Consider the following 20,856-nt stretch of genomic DNA (forward strand, 5'->3'; position numbering starts at 1 on the left):
TGGGGGCTGCCCCCCACCCCTTTCCTTGTGCCAGCAGGGTCCCTTTTTGGGGGCATGGACCCGTGGGAAGGGTTCCCATCAAGGGCCGTGCTGCTGTCCAGGGCAGCTGGAGCGGTTCTGTGCCTTCATTTTGGGGGTGAGGAAAGAAGGCGGAGGGGGGGACGGGGTGGAGACTCGGGGGGCTCCGATGTGTTTCGGGGCAGCCCGAGGTCCCCAGCAGAGGGAGCCACGCTGCGGGGCAGGAGCAGGGGAGTGGGGAATGGGGCGGGGGGGGGGGGGGGGGGGGCCGTGCTGGGTGCCCTCCCCCAGAGGGACCCACGGGTGCCAGGACATTCCTAGGGAGGGGTGGCCGTAGAATACATGAAAAATTTTTGTTTGTTTTCATTTCGTTAGAGGAAGGCTTTCTTTAGTTTTGGCTGGGGTTTATTTTGGTGCATTCATTCAGGGGGATTTCCTGAAGGGATGGATCTCGTTGTTTCATCCCCCCCCCACCCCATCCCTTGTCTGTCTGTCTGTCTGTCTGTCTGTCTGTCTGCCCGTCCCCAAAGGGCCGCAGCCCCGGGCTGAGCTCGGCGGCAGTGCTGCCGCCTTGTGGGCACAGCGCGGTACTGCAGCCGTCGCCTGTCTCGGATGCAGCCCCACAGCGAGCAGTCCGCAGCAGAAGTGTGAAAGCTGGGATCCTTTGACTTCTGCAGGGGACTTCATTTTCTTTTCCTCTTCTTCTCTTCCAGGACCAGAGAAATGGTTCCACTCCTCCCATCTTTGCCAAAAGCTGTGCTGTTTGAGGAGCCAGAGCCAAGAGGCTTCAGCACCAGGGCTCTGCACTGGAGGGCTCCCGGTCCTGCCCCCGCAGGGTTCCCCTTTTCCTCCCCGCTGGGATGAAGTGTCTATGGAATCTGGGATCTGGGTGAAACTGCAGCTCTGCTGGTATCCAGGGACGTGAGGTTCCGGGGGACTGCGTTTCCCTGTGGCTTTCCAGGTCGGCAGGAGCCGGAGGAAATGGGGTGCCAGAGCCGTGCCCCATCAGGCCGTGTTTGCCTCTGAGGAACAGAGAGTCCGGGCTGAGGTGAGATTGCCAGGAGTGCTTGGATGGATGAGCCGTGCGGGGAACGGGGAGCTCGGAATCGCAGCTGCTGCTGGATCCATTGCCTTAGGTCTGCTCCATCTGTGTCTGTGCCAAGTGGGATTTGTGCTGGGGAGAGAGGTGCTGTGGGGAGCCAAAGGTGGAGTAAATCCTCTGTGGGGATGGGCAGCGAAGGACTGAGTAGCAGGGGAAGGAGAGGATTTCTAAAGGATACGACTGTTTCTGCCAAGAGCGGGGTGGAGCAGCGATGGGGGTGGTTGGGTTTGGCCTGGGCTCTGTTATTCTTGGTGCCATTTTAAAATTCTGTCGTGTGATTTACTGTGCGGGAGCTTTCGAACGAGAGCTGACAGAAATGTAGGTTAAGCCTTGGAAGTTGGGTCCATTGACTGCAGCAGCTCGCCGAGGCTGGAGGACTGGGGTGATGGCTGCTCCCAGGAAAGGTCACTTATTTATTGATACTGTGTCACATTTCCCTCAGCCCGGAATGGCTGTGAGTTTGTGCTCTTCTCAGTGGGGGATTGGAGAAGGTTTTGGCTGTAATTAGCAGTCGGAGAAAAATCCTGCTAAATAAAAGTGTCTCACCTCTGTCCCCCCTAAGTTATCCCAGTTTGTCCCAGCTTGGAGCTGCGCAGAAGTCAGGCAGGGGAAATGACCTCAGGGATACAGCTGTCAGTTCCAAGGCAGCGAGAGAAGATGTAGCAGCCAAGGGCAGGGGAGGGGAAAGGTTTCAGAAAGCATTTCTGTGGTGTAATGAATGCCAATTTCTGCTTGCCCAGGGAGAAGAGGACGAACTCCCAGCCATTCAGGCCTGACAGTCCCCTGCAGCGAGGGCATACACTGGAAGAGTTCAGGGTCGAAGACAAGGCTGAGGGAAAATCCAGGGTATTTATAAGGGATGATGGGAGGTGGGTCCAGGGTGAGAATCCAGTGGGTAAAGGGAAAAGTGGTGTAAGGGAGGAGTAATACAGGGCAGGGGCCGATAAGGTAGGATGGGTGGAACAGTGCAGTGAACATAAACCAGTGGGGGGGGCGGGGGGGTACAGGGATACAAGAACTTTCCAGAGCTGGGAGGAGACAAGGGATGACATAACTGGGAATAGAGGCAACCAATGGGAAATGAGGGTTATAAAGCTTTACCTTAAAGCTTTGCCATAAAGAATTTTTAAAACCTTTGACAACCTTCTTAGGAGCTATTCTAAACTTAAACAAATGCCCTCCAAGGTCTGGGGCCATGGGCCAACTCCTCACCCAAAACACTGGTCTGGCTTGGCATGTCAGTCAGTCCGATTCCTACACTGGGCCTCTGCATGATATTCGCCCAGAAGCTGCCTTTCAAGGACTGAAGTGGAACAAAAAGTATAAAAGAAATGTCATTCCCAGAGGGAAAACAGTTTTCATTTCTCTTGTGTCTACTTTTTTTTTTTTTTTTTAACAGTTACCTCAAAATTCCCGGATCCAGAACAGCTACTCTGAGTTTTGGTAGAGATTCCAAAGCGGGATACAGTAGATTTCAAAGTACACCTTGGAAAATCAATCGTTTGTCTGCAGCATGCAGCATGTAGGTGTGATGTCTGTAACTGGTCTTAGTTGATGCAGAGGTACTTGGAAAAAAACGTTTAATCTTTCATCTCTCCCCACCTGCATTCTTCCTAAGTGTACTTTTTATTCAGCAGGACTCGGATGAGAGAGAGAGAGAGAGAGAGAGGGAGGAACTCTCTTCACATCAGCGTCAAAGGAAAAAGTGTTCAGCGACTTACAGTCCAGGTGACTGTTCTGTGTAAAAGCAGGATTGTTTTTCCATCAGACCTTGCGTGCCGTACCAGTCTGTGCGTTAACAGGTGCCTAAGAAAGGTCAAAAGGGAATAACTCCATGTCGTTCACTCGTGTGAATCTTGGTGGGGAGCAGAGGCGAGAGTGAACTGCAGTGAGGGGGAGGTTACTGAAGCCCCAGTTTGTTTCCAGCGAGCGTGGTGTTGTGGTGTTCAAAGTTACAGGTGCCTGCTGGCCTGGAGCTGGATACTTCTGCCTCTGCTTTCTTTGGGGGTTGATGATTCCTTATGTTTATGTTGGTGTGCCAGCATCTTAGATACTGACGACTCTTTCTCCTCTCAGTGTCTTCTCCCATGTGCTTATTTAGCTGCTTAGCTAAAGGATTTGTCTAATGGTAGTTAAGGAATTCAGGTGCAGACTCCAACAGGACAGTCGTAGCTGCAGATGAATCTCTTTAATGCTATCATCGAACCCCAGCATGGTTATTGCTCCCAGTTTTCCTTGTGGAAATGTGAAACAGGAATTCAGGGGTTCTTCCTGCATGACTGAAGGTGTGTCCCACAGGATGCTTTTGTGCAAGCATAGGAGGATGTACAGCAAACATTTTTACTGCAGTGTTTTCCCCGTTGCCTGGTTCCAGGAGAGCAGAGCTCACTGTTCGTGCAGCAGACAGGTTTATCCAAGTGCTGGCTCAGTGGCTCCATGGTGAAATCATGTACTGCCTCTGGGCTTCAGAGTGTCATGTGCAGAGATTCGCTTTTAACACGACTTGAGTTAAAATTCCTCTAAGAACTAATCAGTCCAAGATCCATTCCACTACCGCTTTTTCATGTTCTTGTTTCACTTTTTCCTGTTTGTGTTTCACATCAGTTCTTTTCATCTCTGATTCCTTCACGGCACTTAGACCCCATCTTAATTTCAGGGAAGATATTTGGATGCAAATGAAGTTTTAATTGGGATGCTTTTCTAACTACTCTCCCTCCAGGAGAGCTGCCTCAGCCTGGATGAGTGTGAGGGTACCCAGCTCTCCTTTAGGGCTGGGAGCACGGCAGGGTGCAGAGCTCATGGTGAATCTTGTTTCAACACTGTCAATACCAAAAGATGTTAGAACACAGTCCTTGAAGGAATAACGTACAAAAGTCTACTGCAAGCCTAGGGACAAGCTGTCCTTCTTAAAGATGTGCACTGATGGATGTTTTGTCAAACCCCTCTGGGGACGGAATGTGTGCCAAAAGCTTGGTTAACCCCTTGTCTTCTGCTGCTAGGGCAGCGTCTTAGCCCAGGTCTCGGGGGCTGTGCGGAGGTTGCTCCCTGGAGCAGGGTCCCCCCGTGAGGAGGAGCCAGAGATTGGGTCACTGGAGCAGGTAAGGATCTGTTTCCATTTAGTCCTTGTTTTTGCTGGCTTTAACGTCACGGCTGCAGCGTTCCTTCGGACCTTGTGCCCCGCAGCAGCAGTTCCAGCTGCTGAGCTGGGTGGGGAGCCGTTCTGGGCTGGGGCTTTCAGCCTCCCGGGCGTCCATTGAAATCAGCCCTTTGTTTGATTTCCTTCAGTCTCTGGGGTTTGCCACCCTCGGTGCCACGGGACCGAGCTGTGCGAAGGCTCGATCCCGTCGGTCCAAAGTCCTGGGCAGCGTTTCCAGCAGCAGGGGCTGGAGGCATCGGGGGCTGCCTTTGGAGCCTTGTTCTCCCCTTGGCTTTTACAGAGGGTGCCAGACTCTGCCCTTAAGGATCCAGTGTTGCTTTTGGACGTTGATCCTGCAGCTGGACAGGTCAGGTAACAGGGATTAGAGTCAGTTCTTGGGCCCAGCGCGGGTCTTGTCCCACAAAGAGCACTCTGGTGCCAGGGGGCTTCCTGGGGGCACTGGGCTGGTGTTAGCATCTTCTCTCTTATCTTTTGCATGATGTGATTGTCCCTTGATGTGAGAAGGCAGAAAATGAGGCAGGAGGGGGAGCTCGTTTTGTTTTTGTGAACTCCAGGCTTGGGGCAGCTGCAGGGCACTTTGGTTTGAAAAAAGGCTGCCCCGACACAGTGAACTTGACCCTCTCTTGGGCACTTTGGGATCCCTCTGTGCCGCTCTTTCCCCCGATCCTTCACCTGCGAGGTGTGGGCTCAGAATCAGCTGCCCCTGCTGGACGGGTTTTTACATGTACAAATTAATTTTGTTAGAGAAGCCGTCAGGTGTAATGAGAATGTATGGAAAACAGGTGGTTGGTACACTAGCTGATACACTTTCTTCTTCATTTCTTTAACCTGTTCTTAAAAGAAGCCCTAAACTGGAAAACTGAATTGGGGGGGGGGGGGGGGGGATGGGGGATGGGGGGATGTTCAGGAGGTGCTTTTCATTTCTTTTGAAGTGTTGCTTTAGATTTTGGTATGTCAAGTGACACCAACAAAAGAAGATTGGAGGAACCGAGCTTCGGGACTCTGCAGTTAATTCTTTTAATGTGTTTGTGTGGGTGCAGAAAATGCCAAATCCCAAAGCAATTCTCTTACCTGTAACGTGAAGTGCAACAACATCTTTAAAGCCAAGTGCCCGGTGTGGGGTTCTCACGCAGGTTTTTATGGTCTGAAGGTTTTTCTTGCGTCCCAAAAGCCACAAGGAACCTGTCAGAAGCCGGCCTGCATTGCATATGTGGGATTTCAATTGGCTCTTGGATTCTTCCCTGCAACCTTCTCTGGAGTTTTTGTGCCAGAGGGGCTCCGACCCCAGAGCCGTACGGGGGGGGGGGGGGTGCGTTGCCTTGATAGATGGGAATGAGATTGGCCAAGTCTGTCAGGAAAGGAAAACCATCCCCGAGGTTTGTTTGGCCAAAGATGGACCATGAAGACACCCGTACTGGCACTGGGTGTGAGCGCTGATGCTTTTGGGTGGTGTGGTGCCTGTGGCCCCTCAGAAGTCAGGGCGAGGCTGAAGGAGGGAGGGAAGCTGCCACAGCTGCAGGGGAGGGAAGTGCTGGCTGTTCCCAACTGCTTGGTGCAGAATTGGGAGAAGTGGGAGAGGAGCTTTCCTCCTTCTTTCTCTCCATCACTGGGCACGAAGAATATTAGGATGAAGCTGCACTAAGCTGTGTCATTTGTGGGCTGTTGACCGGTTGTTGCTTTTTCTGGCTTTTTCATGTATTTCCAGGCGGTGCAGTGAGGAGCAAGTTGCTGGCTTACGTGATTTCTGAGTGACCTGTCACAGAAACGGGCATCTGTGTGTGCAGGTGCTTCCTGGCAAATCCAGATGTGACGTGGAAATCCTAAGGGAGGAGTTCCAGCCTTGACCACGCGTGACACAGGCTTGTGGAAATGGAAATGGCCTTGGCAGAAGAGCAGCTGTGAGGTGAAGCAGGACTGCAATACAGGTAAGCAGAAGAACCAGGTGAGGTGTTACTTGTTGGTCCTGCGTGCACCTCGTGCCTCTGCCTGCTGCCAACACTTGGTGCTGCAGCTCCACAGAGCCCATTTCAGTGTTTGTTGGGTTTGATTTTTGCGGTCAGTTCCTGTAAACAACTCCCCTGCTTTACCTGACTCATCCCTGGGGTGTGGTCCAGGACTCACCCTTACCCTGGAGGAATTCTCTGCTCCCCTGGAGAGGGGCTGAAGGCCGGGCTTATGAGCAGAGGGAAAACAACCAAACCGTGGGCACTGTGTCCTGGATGCATGCAGCACCACGTGTTTTTTTCCAAGTTCCCAGCCCTGATGAATGTAAACAAGAAAATGCCTGTTCCTTGACTTGTCCAGCTCTCCCCCCTGCATCCCCTGCCCTTATCCCTTGCGTGCCAAGGTCCTGCATCTCCCTGGCTCTCCAGCTGCAGCCCACCTTGTCCTGCCTGTGGCTGAGAAAATATGGGCTGAGATTTTTTTTTAGCAGCTACCCATTCATTTAAAGAGCACAAAGAGCATACAGTGCAGAGAGTCTTTCGGAAAGACATCCAAAGTAGGGACTCTGCTTTTCCTGTAGTTCTCCTTCCTGTTTTCACCTGGGCTGGAAGGATGGGCATGGCCTGTATGTACCATATGAAAGTGATGTTACTAAATTTGTCCAGAAGTTCTGATGATGATGCTTGTTCCTCATTTTTTGACAGAAAACATTCTCATTTTGCCTTTCCCACATTGTTTCCAGGTGCTGCCCAGGGGGGACATCTGTGGCCTCAGACAGCGATGGCCTTGGAGCAAGGCGAGCCTTTGCACAGCTCACCTGCAGAGCTCAGGTGGATGGGACAGGATTGGTGTGGCCTGAGAAGTCCTGAACAGCTGTGTCTGTGTTCTGCAGTGCCTTGAAACCTTTCTCTGTCAGGTTTTGGAGGGGTTTCTCTTTAGGATTTCTTGTGATGCAGCACCCCGGGTGTCCCTTTGTGCAAAGTCCAGTGGTGAAGGAGGATTGAGTGAGTGACAAGTGGGGTCTGGCATGAAAATGGTTCTGTTAAAATGGAGCAAAGACTGCAATAAGAAAAACGAGCATCCCTTTACTGTCTGAAAGGGTTAGGAATAAAAATGCTGGAGAAGGGCACTTTTATATTTGAATTGGTGTCACCTGTCTTGGATCAAGCCCCACAGTGAGCAATCCAGATCAGAAGTGTGTAAGCTGGGATCCTTTGACTTCTGCAGGGGACTTCATTTTCTTTTCTTCTTCTTCTCTTCCAGGACCGGAGAAATGGTTGTGGAATTATTAGATGGCTTTTGTTAGATGCAGGTTTTATTTTTTCGGAAGTTTTTTTACTGCAGCCCTTTTAAGATGGTTTTCAATAATACAGTGTATAGTTTTATATTGTTTGTAGGTGGCATATGATAAGAGATGTTGTCTAGTTAATGCTGTATCTTTTAGTTTAGGTGTTGATAAGGTTTTTCTTGAGTTGAGTTTTGTTTTTGTGTGTTTTTTTTTTTTTTTTGTGGGGTCTTGTTTCTAAAGGATGCGTTGCTAAGGTTTCTGATGGTGTTAGGGGCTGTAGCGTAAAGCATAGGGCTGGTTTTCAGTTATTTTGTGATGGCTTTTATTATTGTGAGTATTCAGTGTTTGTTTTGGGGGTTTGAGGTAATGTCATGTAGCTGATTTATTTGTTTTTTACTCTTATAATTGGGATATTATATGGGTTATGTTATTTATATTGGCTTGTTATTATATCAAAGGGGTTTTATGTGTTTGGTTTGTTTGATTAGTAGTGTATGTTTTATTAGTTTTATTATTATATCATTGGGCTTTTGTTTATTAGCAGTATATGTTTTATACTTGCAGATAATACGGGAGATATTGTTTATGGTTATATTTATCTTTTGGTTTTGTGTTTATCTGTAGGTGGTATTTGTGTATTGATGGTTTGAGACATAATGGGTTGATTGAGCTTGGAGTTAACTTCTTTTGGCGTAGTTAATTTAGGTTTATTTGTGCAATTTTTATTTTTGGGTTTGATTGGTTTGTTTGTTGTTTTGGTGTTTTTTATTATTTTTATTTTTTGGGAACATGGATATTTATAGAGTGGGTTATTTTAGGTAGGTTTTGTTTTTACTGTAGTGGTTATTTTTTTTTTTTAATATTTTAGTGCTTTTAGGTTCTTGTAATGTTGTCAATTAGTTTGGGTTTTTATATTTCTTTGGTTTTTTTGGAATGTTTAGGGTCAGTTGCCTTGTTCTGAGTTAAATAAGATGGTTTGATTTATTTTTTGTAGTAGTTCTTGTGATTTGTTATGAGGGTTTCTATACAGTTTTATTTCTGTTTCATATTTAGGATGTGATGGGAATTGTTAGTGACAAGAGTGTAGTGTGTTTCTTTTTTTATTGCTGGTAGTGGGTTGTATGGTGTAGGTTTTGTATTTTGCAGAGTATTTTTTGCTTTTATTTAGTGAGATCCAAGTTTTTGGTTTTAGGTTCATTTGTAATTATTTTCACCTCTTTGGGGATTTAGATTTTTGGTGTGAGTGCCCTGCCTGATGACAGTAATTGGTTGATTTCATGTGGTATTGGTGGCATGGTGGGTAGAGGGCATTTTTGTTTTGACTATTAATTTTAATATTGGTAGATGGGATAGTAGGAGGATTTGTGTTTTAGTGTTGATTGGTTTTGAGGTGGTTTGGATTTTTTGATAACTTAAGGTGTTTTGTGAGCTGGTGGATGTTTTATGCTCTTGGTAGGAACACGGTGCTGTTTTCTCGAGTGTATCCTTAGGAAGTGGATTTTTTCATTAGGTTTTTTGTTTGTTTTTCACGGTAAAATGTGTTTTTAGGAGAACTTGGGTAACTTTAAATATATTTTGGTTGAAGTTTTTTGTGTACTGTAGATGATGTGGAGTTTTCTTTTAGTGTAATTTGTATATAATCTGTGGTAGCCAGTAGGATTGTGTTTTTAGTTTTGGGGTAGTTGTTTTTAGGTGTATTGTACGTTTGTTTGGTGAAGGTAAATTGAGGTTTGTGTTGGGCTGTTGGAGGAACAGAGAAAAATGCTTTGGCCATGTTAATACGAGTGTGCAATTCAGTTTGGATTTTAGTTTGTATTGGAGTTTTAATACATTTGGTTCTGTGTTGTGTAATGGTGGAGTTCTTTAAGGAATGATAGCTGGTAGTAGTTTATTTTCTGTATGTTGGTGTATAGGTTGAATGGGGTTGTTGAAGGGCGTGTGGGTTTTGTTGCTTAGTTTTGGGTTTTGAGTTACGGAGTATTTTGTGGATGGGACAAGTATCTTGAGTTGGGTGCTGTTGGTAGTGTCTTGTTGAGGGGGTAATTGGTATTTGTTAGGGTTTTTTAAAGTAGCTTTATTACAGTTGTTTGGTAGTTGAGCTAAGGTGTTGATTTGTTTTCTCTTGGTTTGGCAGTAGATATATAAAATGCTTATTTGAGTTTTGAGGGCTTCTGGAACATTTGTACTGGAAGAGATTTAGAGTGTTTAGAATGCTTCACTTTTTGGGTTTGTTATAATGGGATTTAAATACTTCTCTAGCTACTTTGTTAGGTTTTATTACAGTTAAATATTGTGCTTCCTTGATTTTGATATTAACAGATATGGGATTAGTTTTTCTATGTCGTGATGGCTTTAGTGTGTGCTGTGTATGAGTGTTGACAAAGGTTTTATTGTTTCGGGTGTCCCTTTGTGCAAAGTCCAGTGGTGAAGGAGGATTGAGTGAGTGACAAGTGGGGCCTGGCATGAAAATGGTTCTGTTAAAATGGAGCAAAGACTGCAATAAGAAAAATGAGCATTCATTTTAATGTCTGAAAGGGTTAGGAACAAAAATGCTGGAGAGGGGCACTTTTATATTTGAATTGGTGTCACCTGTCTTGGATCAAGCCCCACAGCGAGCAGTCCAGATCAGAAGTGTGAAAGCTGGGATCCTTTGACTTCTGCAGGGGACTTCATTTTCTTTTCCTCTTCTTCTCTTCCAGGACCAGAGAAATGGTTCCACTCCTCCCATCTTTGCCAAAAGCTGTGCTGTTTGAGGAGCCAGAGCCAAGAGGCTTCAGCACCAGGGCTCTGCACTGGAGGGCTCCCGGTCCTGCCCCCGCAGGGTTCCCCTTTTCCTCCCCGCTGGGATGAAGTGTCTATGGAATCTGGGATCTGGGTGAAACTGCAGCTCTGCTGGTATCCAGGGACGTGAGGTTCCGGGGGACTGCGTTTCCCTGTGGCTTTCCAGGTCGGCAGCAGCCGGAGGAAATGGGGTGCCAGAGCCGTGCCCCATCAGGCCGTGTTTGCCTCTGAGGAACAGAGAGTCCGGGCTGAGGTGAGATTGCCAGGAGTGCTTGGATGGATGAGCCGTGCGGGGAACGGGGAGCTCGGAATCGCAGCTGCTGCTGGATCCATGGCCTTAGGTCTGCTCCGTCTGTGTCTGTGCCAAGTGGGATTTGTGCTGGGGAGAGAGGTGCTGTGGGGAGCCAAAGGTGGAGTAAATCCTCTGTGGGGATGGGCAGCGAAGGACTGAGTAGCAGGGGAAGGAGAGGATTTCTAAAGGATACGACTGTTTCTGCCAAGAGCGGGGTGGAGCAGCGATGGGGGTGGTTGGGTTTGGCCTGGGCTCTGTTATTCTTGGTGCCATTTTAAAATTCTGTCGTGTGATTTACTGTGCGGGAGCTTTCGAACGAGAGCTGACAGAAATGTAGGTTAAGCCTTGGAAGTTGGGTCCATTGACTGCAGCAGCTCGCCGAGGCTGGAGGACTGGGGTGATGGCTGCTCCCAGGAAAGGTCACTTATTTATTGATACTGTGTCACATTTCCCTCAGCCCGGAATGGCTGTGAGTTTGTGCTCTTCTCAGTGGGGGATTGGAGAAGGTTTTGGCTGTAATTAGCAGTCGGAGAAAAATCCTGCTAAATAAAAGTGTCTCACCTCTGTCCCCCCTAAGTTATCCCAGTTTGTCCCAGCTTGGAGCTGCGCAGAAGTCAGGCAGGGGAAATGACCTCAGGGATACAGCTGTCAGTTCCAAGGCAGCGAGAGAAGATGTAGCAGCCAAGGGCAGGGGAGGGGAAAGGTTTCAGAAAGCATTTCTGTGGTGTAATGAATGCCAATTTCTGCTTGCCCAGGGAGAAGAGGACGAACTCCCAGCCATTCAGGCCTGACAGTCCCCTGCAGCGAGGGCATACACTGGAAGAGTTCAGGGTCGAAGACAAGGCTGAGGGAAAATCCAGGGTATTTATAAGGGATGATGGGAGGTGGGTCCAGGGTGAGAATCCAGTGGGTAAAGGGAAAAGTGGTGTAAGGGAGGAGTAATACAGGGCAGGGGCCGATAAGGTAGGATGGGTGGAACAGTGCAGTGAACATAAACCAGTGGGGGGGGCGGGGGGGTACAGGGATACAAGAACTTTCCAGAGCTGGGAGGAGACAAGGGATGACATAACTGGGAATAGAGGCAACCAATGGGAAATGAGGGTTATAAAGCTTTACCTTAAAGCTTTGCCATAAAGAATTTTTAAAACCTTTGACAACCTTCTTAGGAGCTATTCTAAACTTAAACAAATGCCCTCCAAGGTCTGGGGCCATGGGCCAACTCCTCACCCAAAACACTGGTCTGGCTTGGCATGTCAGTCAGTCCGATTCCTACACTGGGCCTCTGCATGATATTCGCCCAGAAGCTGCCTTTCAAGGACTGAAGTGGAACAAAAAGTATAAAAGAAATGTCATTCCCAGAGGGAAAACAGTTTTCATTTCTCTTGTGTCTACTTTTTTTTTTTTTTTTAACAGTTACCTCAAAATTCCCGGATCCAGAACAGCTACTCTGAGTTTTGGTAGAGATTCCAAAGCGGGATACAGTAGATTTCAAAGTACACCTTGGAAAATCAATCGTTTGTCTGCAGCATGCAGCATGTAGGTGTGATGTCTGTAACTGGTCTTAGTTGATGCAGAGGTACTTGGAAAAAAACGTTTAATCTTTCATCTCTCCCCACCTGCATTCTTCCTAAGTGTACTTTTTATTCAGCAGGACTCGGATGAGAGAGAGAGAGAGAGAGAGAGGGAGGAACTCTCTTCACATCAGCGTCAAAGGAAAAAGTGTTCAGCGACTTACAGTCCAGGTGACTGTTCTGTGTAAAAGCAGGATTGTTTTTCCATCAGACCTTGCGTGCCGTACCAGTCTGTGCGTTAACAGGTGCCTAAGAAAGGTCAAAAGGGAATAACTCCATGTCGTTCACTCGTGTGAATCTTGGTGGGGAGCAGAGGCGAGAGTGAACTGCAGTGAGGGGGAGGTTACTGAAGCCCCAGTTTGTTTCCAGCGAGCGTGGTGTTGTGGTGTTCAAAGTTACAGGTGCCTGCTGGCCTGGAGCTGGATACTTCTGCCTCTGCTTTCTTTGGGGGTTGATGATTCCTTATGTTTATGTTGGTGTGCCAGCATCTTAGATACTGACGACTCTTTCTCCTCTCAGTGTCTTCTCCCATGTGCTTATTTAGCTGCTTAGCTAAAGGATTTGTCTAATGGTAGTTAAGGAATTCAGGTGCAGACTCCAACAGGACAGTCGTAGCTGCAGATGAATCTCTTTAATGCTATCATCGAACCCCAGCATGGTTATTGCTCCCAGTTTTCCTTGTGGAAATGTGAAACAGGAATTCAGGGGTTCTTCCTGCATGACTGAAGGTGTGTCCCACAGGATGCTTTTGTGCAAGCATAGGAGGATGTACAGCAAACATTTTTACTGCAGTGTTTTCCCCGTTGCCTGGTTCCAGGAGAGCAGAGCTCACTGTTCGTGCAGCAGACAGGTTTATCCAAGTGCTGGCTCAGTGGCTCCATGGTGAAATCATGTACTGCCTCTGGGCTTCAGAGTGTCATGTGCAGAGATTCGCTTTTAACACGACTTGAGTTAAAATTCCTCTAAGAACTAATCAGTCCAAGATCCATTCCACTACCGCTTTTTCATGTTCTTGTTTCACTTTTTCCTGTTTGTGTTTCACATCAGTTCTTTTCATCTCTGATTCCTTCACGGCACTTAGACCCCATCTTAATTTCAGGGAAGATATTTGGATGCAAATGAAGTTTTAATTGGGATGCTTTTCTAACTACTCTCCCTCCAGGAGAGCTGCCTCAGCCTGGATGAGTGTGAGGGTACCCAGCTCTCCTTTAGGGCTGGGAGCACGGCAGGGTGCAGAGCTCATGGTGAATCTTGTTTCAACACTGTCAATACCAAAAGATGTTAGAACACAGTCCTTGAAGGAATAACGTACAAAAGTCTACTGCAAGCCTAGGGACAAGCTGTCCTTCTTAAAGATGTGCACTGATGGATGTTTTGTCAAACCCCTCTGGGGACGGAATGTGTGCCAAAAGCTTGGTTAACCCCTTGTCTTCTGCTGCTAGGGCAGCGTCTTAGCCCAGGTCTCGGGGGCTGTGCGGAGGTTGCTCCCTGGAGCAGGGTCCCCCCGTGAGGAGGAGCCAGAGATTGGGTCACTGGAGCAGGTAAGGATCTGTTTCCATTTAGTCCTTGTTTTTGCTGGCTTTAACGTCACGGCTGCAGCGTTCCTTCGGACCTTGTGCCCCGCAGCAGCAGTTCCAGCTGCTGAGCTGGGTGGGGAGCCGTTCTGGGCTGGGGCTTTCAGCCTCCCGGGCGTCCATTGAAATCAGCCCTTTGTTTGATTTCCTTCAGTCTCTGGGGTTTGCCACCCTCGGTGCCACGGGACCGAGCTGTGCGAAGGCTCGATCCCGTCGGTCCAAAGTCCTGGGCAGCGTTTCCAGCAGCAGGGGCTGGAGGCATCGGGGGCTGCCTTTGGAGCCTTGTTCTCCCCTTGGCTTTTACAGAGGGTGCCAGACTCTGCCCTTAAGGATCCAGTGTTGCTTTTGGACGTTGATCCTGCAGCTGGACAGGTCAGGTAACAGGGATTAGAGTCAGTTCTTGGGCCCAGCGCGGGTCTTGTCCCACAAAGAGCACTCTGGTGCCAGGGGGCTTCCTGGGGGCACTGGGCTGGTGTTAGCATCTTCTCTCTTATCTTTTGCATGATGTGATTGTCCCTTGATGTGAGAAGGCAGAAAATGAGGCAGGAGGGGGAGCTCGTTTTGTTTTTGTGAACTCCAGGCTTGGGGCAGCTGCAGGGCACTTTGGTTTGAAAAAAGGCTGCCCCGACACAGTGAACTTGACCCTCTCTTGGGCACTTTGGGATCCCTCTGTGCCGCTCTTTCCCCCGATCCTTCACCTGCGAGGTGTGGGCTCAGAATCAGCTGCCCCTGCTGGACGGGTTTTTACATGTACAAATTAATTTTGTTAGAGAAGCCGTCAGGTGTAATGAGAATGTATGGAAAACAGGTGGTTGGTACACTAGCTGATACACTTTCTTCTTCATTTCTTTAACCTGTTCTTAAAAGAAGCCCTAAACTGGAAAACTGAATTGGGGGGGGGGGGATGGGGGATGGGGGGATGTTCAGGAGGTGCTTTTCATTTCTTTTGAAGTGTTGCTTTAGATTTTGGTATGTCAAGTGACACCAACAAAAGAAGATTGGAGGAACCGAGCTTCGGGACTCTGCAGTTAATTCTTTTAATGTGTTTGTGTGGGTGCAGAAAATGCCAAATCCCAAAGCAATTCTCTTACCTGTAACGTGAAGTGCAACAACATCTTTAAAGCCAAGTGCCCGGTGTGGGGTTCTCACGCAGGTTTTTATGGTCTGAAGGTTTTTCTTGCGTCCCAAAAGCCACAAGGAACCTGTCAGAAGCCGGCCTGCATTGCATATGTGGGATTTCAATTGGCTCTTGGATTCTTCCCTGCAACCTTCTCTGGAGTTTTTGTGCCAGAGGGGCTCCGACCCCAGAGCCGTACGGGGGGGGGGGGGGGGGGGGGTGCGTTGCCTTGATAGATGGGAATGAGATTGGCCAAGTCTGTCAGGAAAGGAAAACCATCCCCGAGGTTTGTTTGGCCAAAGATGGACCATGAAGACACCCGTACTGGCACTGGGTGTGAGCGCTGATGCTTTTGGGTGGTGTGGTGCCTGTGGCCCCTCAGAAGTCAGGGCGAGGCTGAAGGAGGGAGGGAAGCTGCCACAGCTGCAGGGGAGGGAAGTGCTGGCTGTTCCCAACTGCTTGGTGCAGAATTGGGAGAAGTGGGAGAGGAGCTTTCCTCCTTCTTTCTCTCCATCACTGGGCACGAAGAATATTAGGATGAAGCTGCACTAAGCTGTGTCATTTGTGGGCTGTTGACCGGTTGTTGCTTTTTCTGGCTTTTTCATGTATTTCCAGGCGGTGCAGTGAGGAGCAAGTTGCTGGCTTACGTGATTTCTGAGTGACCTGTCACAGAAACGGGCATCTGTGTGTGCAGGTGCTTCCTGGCAAATCCAGATGTGACGTGGAAATCCTAAGGGAGGAGTTCCAGCCTTGACCACGCGTGACACAGGCTTGTGGAAATGGAAATGGCCTTGGCAGAAGAGCAGCTGTGAGGTGAAGCAGGACTGCAATACAGGTAAGCAGAAGAACCAGGTGAGGTGTTACTTGTTGGTCCTGCGTGCACCTCGTGCCTCTGCCTGCTGCCAACACTTGGTGCTGCAGCTCCACAGAGCCCATTTCAGTGTTTGTTGGGTTTGATTTTTGCGGTCAGTTCCTGTAAACAACTCCCCTGCTTTACCTGACCCATCCCTGGGGTGTGGTCCAGGACTCACCCTTACCCTGGAGGAATTCTCTGCTCCCCTGGAGAGGGGCTGAAGGCCGGGCTTATGAGCAGAGGGAAAACAACCAAACCGTGGGCACTGTGTCCTGGATGCATGCAGCACCACGTGTTTTTTTCCAAGTTCCCAGCCCTGATGAATGTAAACAAGAAAATGCCTGTTCCTTGACTTGTCCAGCTCTCCCCCCTGCATCCCCTGCCCTTATCCCTTGCGTGCCAAGGTCCTGCATCTCCCTGGCTCTCCAGCTGCAGCCCACCTTGTCCTGCCTGTGGCTGAGAAAATATGGGCTGAGATTTTTTTTTAGCAGCTACCCATTCATTTAAAGAGCACAAAGAGCATACAGTGCAGAGAGTCTTTCGGAAAGACATCCAAAGTAGGGACTCTGCTTTTCCTGTAGTTCTCCTTCCTGTTTTCACCTGGGCTGGAAGGATGGGCATGGCCTGTATGTACCATATGAAAGTGATGTTACTAAATTTGTCCAGAAGTTCTGATGATGATGCTTGTTCCTCATTTTTTGACAGAAAACATTCTCATTTTGCCTTTCCCACGTTGTTTCCAGGTGCTGCCCAGGGGGGACATCTGTGGCCTCAGACAGCGATGGCCTTGGAGCAAGGGGAGCCTTTGCACAGCTCACCTGCAGAGCTCAGGTGGATGGGACAGGATTGGTGTGGCCTGAGAAGTCCTGAACAGCTGTGTCTGTGTTCTGCAGTGCCTTGAAACCTTTCTCTGTCAGGTTTTGGAGGGGTTTCTCTTTAGGATTTCTTGTGATGCAGCACCCCGGGTGTCCCTTTGTGCAAAGTCCAGTGGTGAAGGAGGATTGAGTGAGTGACAAGTGGGGTCTGGCATGAAAATGGTTCTGTTAAAATGGAGCAAAGACTGCAATAAGAAAAACGAGCATCCCTTTACTGTCTGAAAGGGTTAGGAATAAAAATGCTGGAGAAGGGCACTTTTATATTTGAATTGGTGTCACCTGTCTTGGATCAAGCCCCACAGTGAGCAATCCAGATCAGAAGTGTGTAAGCTGGGATCCTTTGACTTCTGCAGGGGACTTCATTTTCTTTTCTTCTTCTTCTCTTCCAGGACCGGAGAAATGGTTGTGGAATTATTAGATGGCTTTTGTTAGATGCAGGTTTTATTTTTTCGGAAGTTTTTTTACTGCAGCCCTTTTAAGATGGTTTTCAATAATACAGTGTATAGTTTTATATTGTTTGTAGGTGGCATATGATAAGAGATGTTGTCTAGTTAATGCTGTATCTTTTAGTTTAGGTGTTGATAAGGTTTTTCTTGAGTTGAGTTTTGTTTTTGTGTGTTTTTTTTTTTTTTTTGTGGGGTCTTGTTTCTAAAGGATGCGTTGCTAAGGTTTCTGATGGTGTTAGGGGCTGTAGCGTAAAGCATAGGGCTGGTTTTCAGTTATTTTGTGATGGCTTTTATTATTGTGAGTATTCAGTGTTTGTTTTGGGGGTTTGAGGTAATGTCATGTAGCTGATTTATTTGTTTTTTACTCTTATAATTGGGATATTATATGGGTTATGTTATTTATATTGGCTTGTTATTATATCAAAGGGGTTTTATGTGTTTGGTTTGTTTGATTAGTAGTGTATGTTTTATTAGTTTTATTATTATATCATTGGGCTTTTGTTTATTAGCAGTATATGTTTTATACTTGCAGATAATACGGGAGATATTGTTTATGGTTATATTTATCTTTTGGTTTTGTGTTTATCTGTAGGTGGTATTTGTGTATTGATGGTTTGAGACATAATGGGTTGATTGAGCTTGGAGTTAACTTCTTTTGGCGTAGTTAATTTAGGTTTATTTGTGCAATTTTTATTTTTGGGTTTGATTGGTTTGTTTGTTGTTTTGGTGTTTTTTATTATTTTTATTTTTTGGGAACATGGATATTTATAGAGTGGATTATTTTAGGTAGGTTTTTTTTTTACTGTAGTGGTTTTTTTTTTTTTTAATATTTTAGTGCTTTTAGGTTCTTGTAATGTTGTCAATTAGTTTGGGTTTTTATATTTCTTTGGTTTTTTTGGAATGTTTAGGGTCAGTTGCCTTGTTCTGAGTTAAATAAGATGGTTTGATTTATTTTTTGTAGTAGTTCTTGTGATTTGTTATGAGGGTTTCTATACAGTTTTATTTCTGTTTCATATTTAGGATGTGATGGGAATTGTTAGTGACAAGAGTGTAGTGTGTTTCTTTTTTTATTGCTGGTAGTGGGTTGTATGGTGTAGGTTTTGTATTTTGCAGAGTATTTTTTGCTTTTATTTAGTGAGATCCAAGTTTTTGGTTTTAGGTTCATTTGTAATTATTTTCACCTCTTTGGGGATTTAGATTTTTGGTGTGAGTGCCCTGCCTGATGACAGTAATTGGTTGATTTCATGTGGTATTGGTGGCATGGTGGGTAGAGGGCATTTTTGTTTTGACTATTAATTTTAATATTGGTAGATGGGATAGTAGGAGGATTTGTGTTTTAGTGTTGATTGGTTTTGAGGTGGTTTGGATTTTTTGATAACTTAAGGTGTTTTGTGAGCTGGTGGATGTTTTATGCTCTTGGTAGGAACACGATGCTGTTTTCTCGAGTGTATCCTTAGGAAGTGGATTTTTTCATTAGGTTTTTTGTTTGTTTTTCACGGTAAAATGTGTTTTTAGGAGAACTTGGGTAACTTTAAATATATTTTTGTTGAAGTTTTTTGTGTACTGTAGATGATGTGGAGTTTTCTTTTAGTGTAATTTGTATATAATCTGTGGTAGCCAGTAGGATTGTGTTTTTAGTTTTGGGGTAGTTGTTTTTAGGTGTATTGTACGTTTGTTTGGTGAAGGTAAATTGAGGTTTGTGTTGGGCTGTTGGAGGAACAGAGAAAAATGCTTTGGCCATGTTAATACGAGTGTGCAATTCAGTTTGGATTTTAGTTTGTATTGGAGTTTTAATACATTTGGTTCTGTGTTGTGTAATGGTGGAGTTCTTTAAGGAATGATAGCTGGTAGTAGTTTATTTTCTGTATGTTGGTGTATAGGTTGAATGGGGTTGTTGAAGGGCGTGTGGGTTTTGTTGCTTAGTTTTGGGTTTTGAGTTACGGAGTATTTTGTGGATGGGACAAGTATCTTGAGTTGGGTGCTGTTGGTAGTGTCTTGTTGAGGGGGTAATTGGTATTTGTTAGGGTTTTTTAAAGTAGCTTTATTACAGTTGTTTGGTAGTTGAGCTAAGGTGTTGATTTGTTTTCTCTTGGTTTGGCAGTAGATATATAAAATGCTTATTTGAGTTTTGAGGGCTTCTGGAACATTTGTACTGGAAGAGATTTAGAGTGTTTAGAATGCTTCACTTTTTGGGTTTGTTATAATGGGATTTAAATACTTCTCTAGCTACTTTGTTAGGTTTTATTACAGTTAAATATTGTGCTTCCTTGATTTTGATATTAACAGATATGGGATTAGTTTTTCTATGTCGTGATGGCTTTAGTGTGTGCTGTGTATGAGTGTTGACAAAGGTTTTATTGTTTTGGGTGTCCCTTTGTGCAAAGTCCAGTGGTGAAGGAGGATTGAGTGAGTGACAAGTGGGGCCTGGCATGAAAATGGTTCTGTTAAAATGGAGCAAAGACTGCAATAAGAAAAATGAGCATTCATTTTAATGTCTGAAAGGGTTAGGAACAAAAATGCTGGAGAGGGGCACTTTTATATTTGAATTGGTGTCACCTGTCTTGGATCAAGCCCCACAGCGAGCAGTCCAGATCAGAAGTGTGAAAGCTGGGATCCTTTGACTTCTGCAGGGGACTTCATTTTCTTTTCCTCTTCTTCTCTTCCAGGACCAGAGAAATGGTTCCACTCCTCCCATCTTTGCCAAAAGCTGTGCTGTTTGAGGAGCCAGAGCCAAGAGGCTTCAGCACCAGGGCTCTGCACTGGAGGGCTCCCGGTCCTGCCCCCGCAGGGTTCCCCTTTTCCTCCCCGCTGGGATGAAGTGTCTATGGAATCTGGGATCTGGGTGAAACTGCGGCTCTGCTGGTATCCGGGGACGTGAGGTTCCGGGGGACTGCGTTTCCCTGTGGCTTTCCAGGTCGGCAGCAGCCGGAGGAAATGGGGTGCCAGAGCCGTGCCCCATCAGGCCGTGTTTGCCTCTGAGGAACAGAGAGTCCGGGCTGAGGTGAGATTGCCAGGAGTGCTTGGATGGATGAGCCGTGCGGGGAACGGGGAGCTCGGAATCGCAGCTGCTGCTGGATCCATGGCCTTAGGTCTGCTCCGTCTGTGTCTGTGCCAAGTGGGATTTGTGCTGGGGAGAGAGGTGCTGTGGGGAGCCAAAGGTGGAGTAAATCCTCTGTGGGGATGGGCAGCGAAGGACTGAGTAGCAGGGGAAGGAGAGGATTTCTAAAGGATACGACTGTTTCTGCCAAGAGCGGGGTGGAGCAGCGATGGGGGTGGTTGGGTTTGGCCTGGGCTCTGTTATTCTTGGTGCCATTTTAAAATTCCGTCGTGTGATTTACTGTCCGGGAGCTTTCGAACGAGAGCTGACAGAAATGTAGGTTAAGCCTTGGAAGTTGGGTCCATTGACTGCAGCAGCTCGCCGAGGCTGGAGGACTGGGGTGATGGCTGCTCCCAGGAAAGGTCACTTATTTATTGATACTGTGTCACATTTCCCTCAGTGACTGCCAGCCCGGAATGGCTGTGAGTTTGTGCTCTTCTCACTGGGGAATTGGAGGAGGTTTTGGTGTAATTAGAAATTGGAGAAAAATCCCGTTGACAGTCTCACCTCTGTCCCCCTTTAAGTTATCCCAGTTTGTCCCAGCTTGGAGCTGCACAGAAATCAGGCAGGGGAAATGACCTCAGGGATACAGCTGTCAGTTCCAAGGCAGCGAGAGAAGATGTAGCAGCAAAGGACAGGGGAGGGGAAAGGTTTCAGAAAGCATTTCTGTGGTGTAATGAATGCCAATTTCTGCTTGCCCAGGGAGAAGAGGACGAACTCCCAGCCATTCAGGCCTGACAG

At 47.0% G+C, this 20,856-nt stretch overlaps 2 protein-coding genes across 10 annotated transcripts; both read left to right on the plus strand.

The window, feature by feature from the left end:
• Window positions 1-1,557: 1,557 nt before the first annotated feature.
• Window positions 1,558-7,018, plus strand: LOC134057126 (uncharacterized). 4 transcript variants are annotated; one of them, XR_009934229.1, is made up of 7 exons: window positions 1,558-1,966; window positions 2,520-2,642; window positions 2,758-2,848; window positions 4,120-4,218; window positions 4,406-4,623; window positions 5,983-6,202; window positions 6,964-7,018. XR_009934229.1 is itself a non-coding variant. In XM_062514154.1 (6 exons), exons 1-6 carry the CDS (start codon window positions 1,839-1,841, stop codon window positions 6,023-6,025), a joined length of 702 nt encoding a protein of 233 aa, XP_062370138.1. In that variant the 5' UTR covers window positions 1,558-1,838; the 3' UTR covers window positions 6,026-6,345. The 4 variants fall into 4 exon arrangements, 3 of the variants coding, with proteins under 3 accessions (XP_062370138.1, XP_062370139.1, XP_062370140.1); XM_062514154.1 differs by lacking the exon at window positions 6,964-7,018 and having other exon boundaries at window positions 5,983-6,345; XM_062514155.1 differs by lacking the exon at window positions 6,964-7,018 and having other exon boundaries at window positions 4,558-4,623; window positions 5,983-6,345.
• A 4,003-nt stretch (window positions 7,019-11,021) lies between these two features.
• LOC134057132 (uncharacterized) lies at window positions 11,022-19,857 on the plus strand. 6 transcript variants are annotated; one of them, XM_062514161.1, is made up of 7 exons: window positions 11,022-12,118; window positions 12,234-12,324; window positions 13,596-13,694; window positions 13,882-14,099; window positions 15,460-15,679; window positions 16,441-16,575; window positions 19,685-19,857. In XM_062514161.1, the coding sequence occupies exons 1-5, from the start codon at window positions 11,793-11,795 to the stop codon at window positions 15,500-15,502; spliced, it is 777 nt and encodes a 258-aa protein (XP_062370145.1). In that variant the 5' UTR covers window positions 11,022-11,792; the 3' UTR covers window positions 15,503-15,679; window positions 16,441-16,575; window positions 19,685-19,857. The 6 variants fall into 6 exon arrangements, 5 of the variants coding, with proteins under 5 accessions (XP_062370145.1, XP_062370146.1, XP_062370148.1 ...); XM_062514162.1 differs by having other exon boundaries at window positions 16,441-16,528; XM_062514164.1 differs by having other exon boundaries at window positions 11,022-11,443; window positions 11,996-12,118; window positions 16,441-19,857.
• Window positions 19,858-20,856: the final 999 nt, after the last annotated feature.

This window comes from Cinclus cinclus, unplaced genomic scaffold (assembly GCF_963662255.1).
Source record: "Cinclus cinclus unplaced genomic scaffold, bCinCin1.1 SCAFFOLD_36, whole genome shotgun sequence".
NCBI classification, from domain to species: domain Eukaryota; kingdom Metazoa; phylum Chordata; class Aves; order Passeriformes; family Cinclidae; genus Cinclus; species Cinclus cinclus.

Excerpts from the sequence above, each read along its gene's own strand:
- LOC134057126 (XM_062514154.1), top strand. The coding sequence starts at position 1,839 with ATGCCAATTTCTGCTTGCCCAGGGAGAAGAGGACGAACTCCCAGCCAT. Across the intron at positions 2,643-2,757 it reads TTGTCTGCAGCATGCAGCAT|GACTCGGATGAGAGAGAGAG; the intron begins GTAGGTGTGATG and ends TTTATTCAGCAG. Across the intron at positions 4,219-4,405 it reads AGATTGGGTCACTGGAGCAG|TCTCTGGGGTTTGCCACCCT; the intron begins GTAAGGATCTGT and ends GATTTCCTTCAG.
- LOC134057132 (XM_062514160.1), top strand. The coding sequence starts at position 11,793 with ATGGGCCAACTCCTCACCCAAAACACTGGTCTGGCTTGGCATGTCAGT. Across the intron at positions 12,119-12,233 it reads TTGTCTGCAGCATGCAGCAT|GACTCGGATGAGAGAGAGAG; the intron begins GTAGGTGTGATG and ends TTTATTCAGCAG. Across the intron at positions 13,695-13,881 it reads AGATTGGGTCACTGGAGCAG|TCTCTGGGGTTTGCCACCCT; the intron begins GTAAGGATCTGT and ends GATTTCCTTCAG.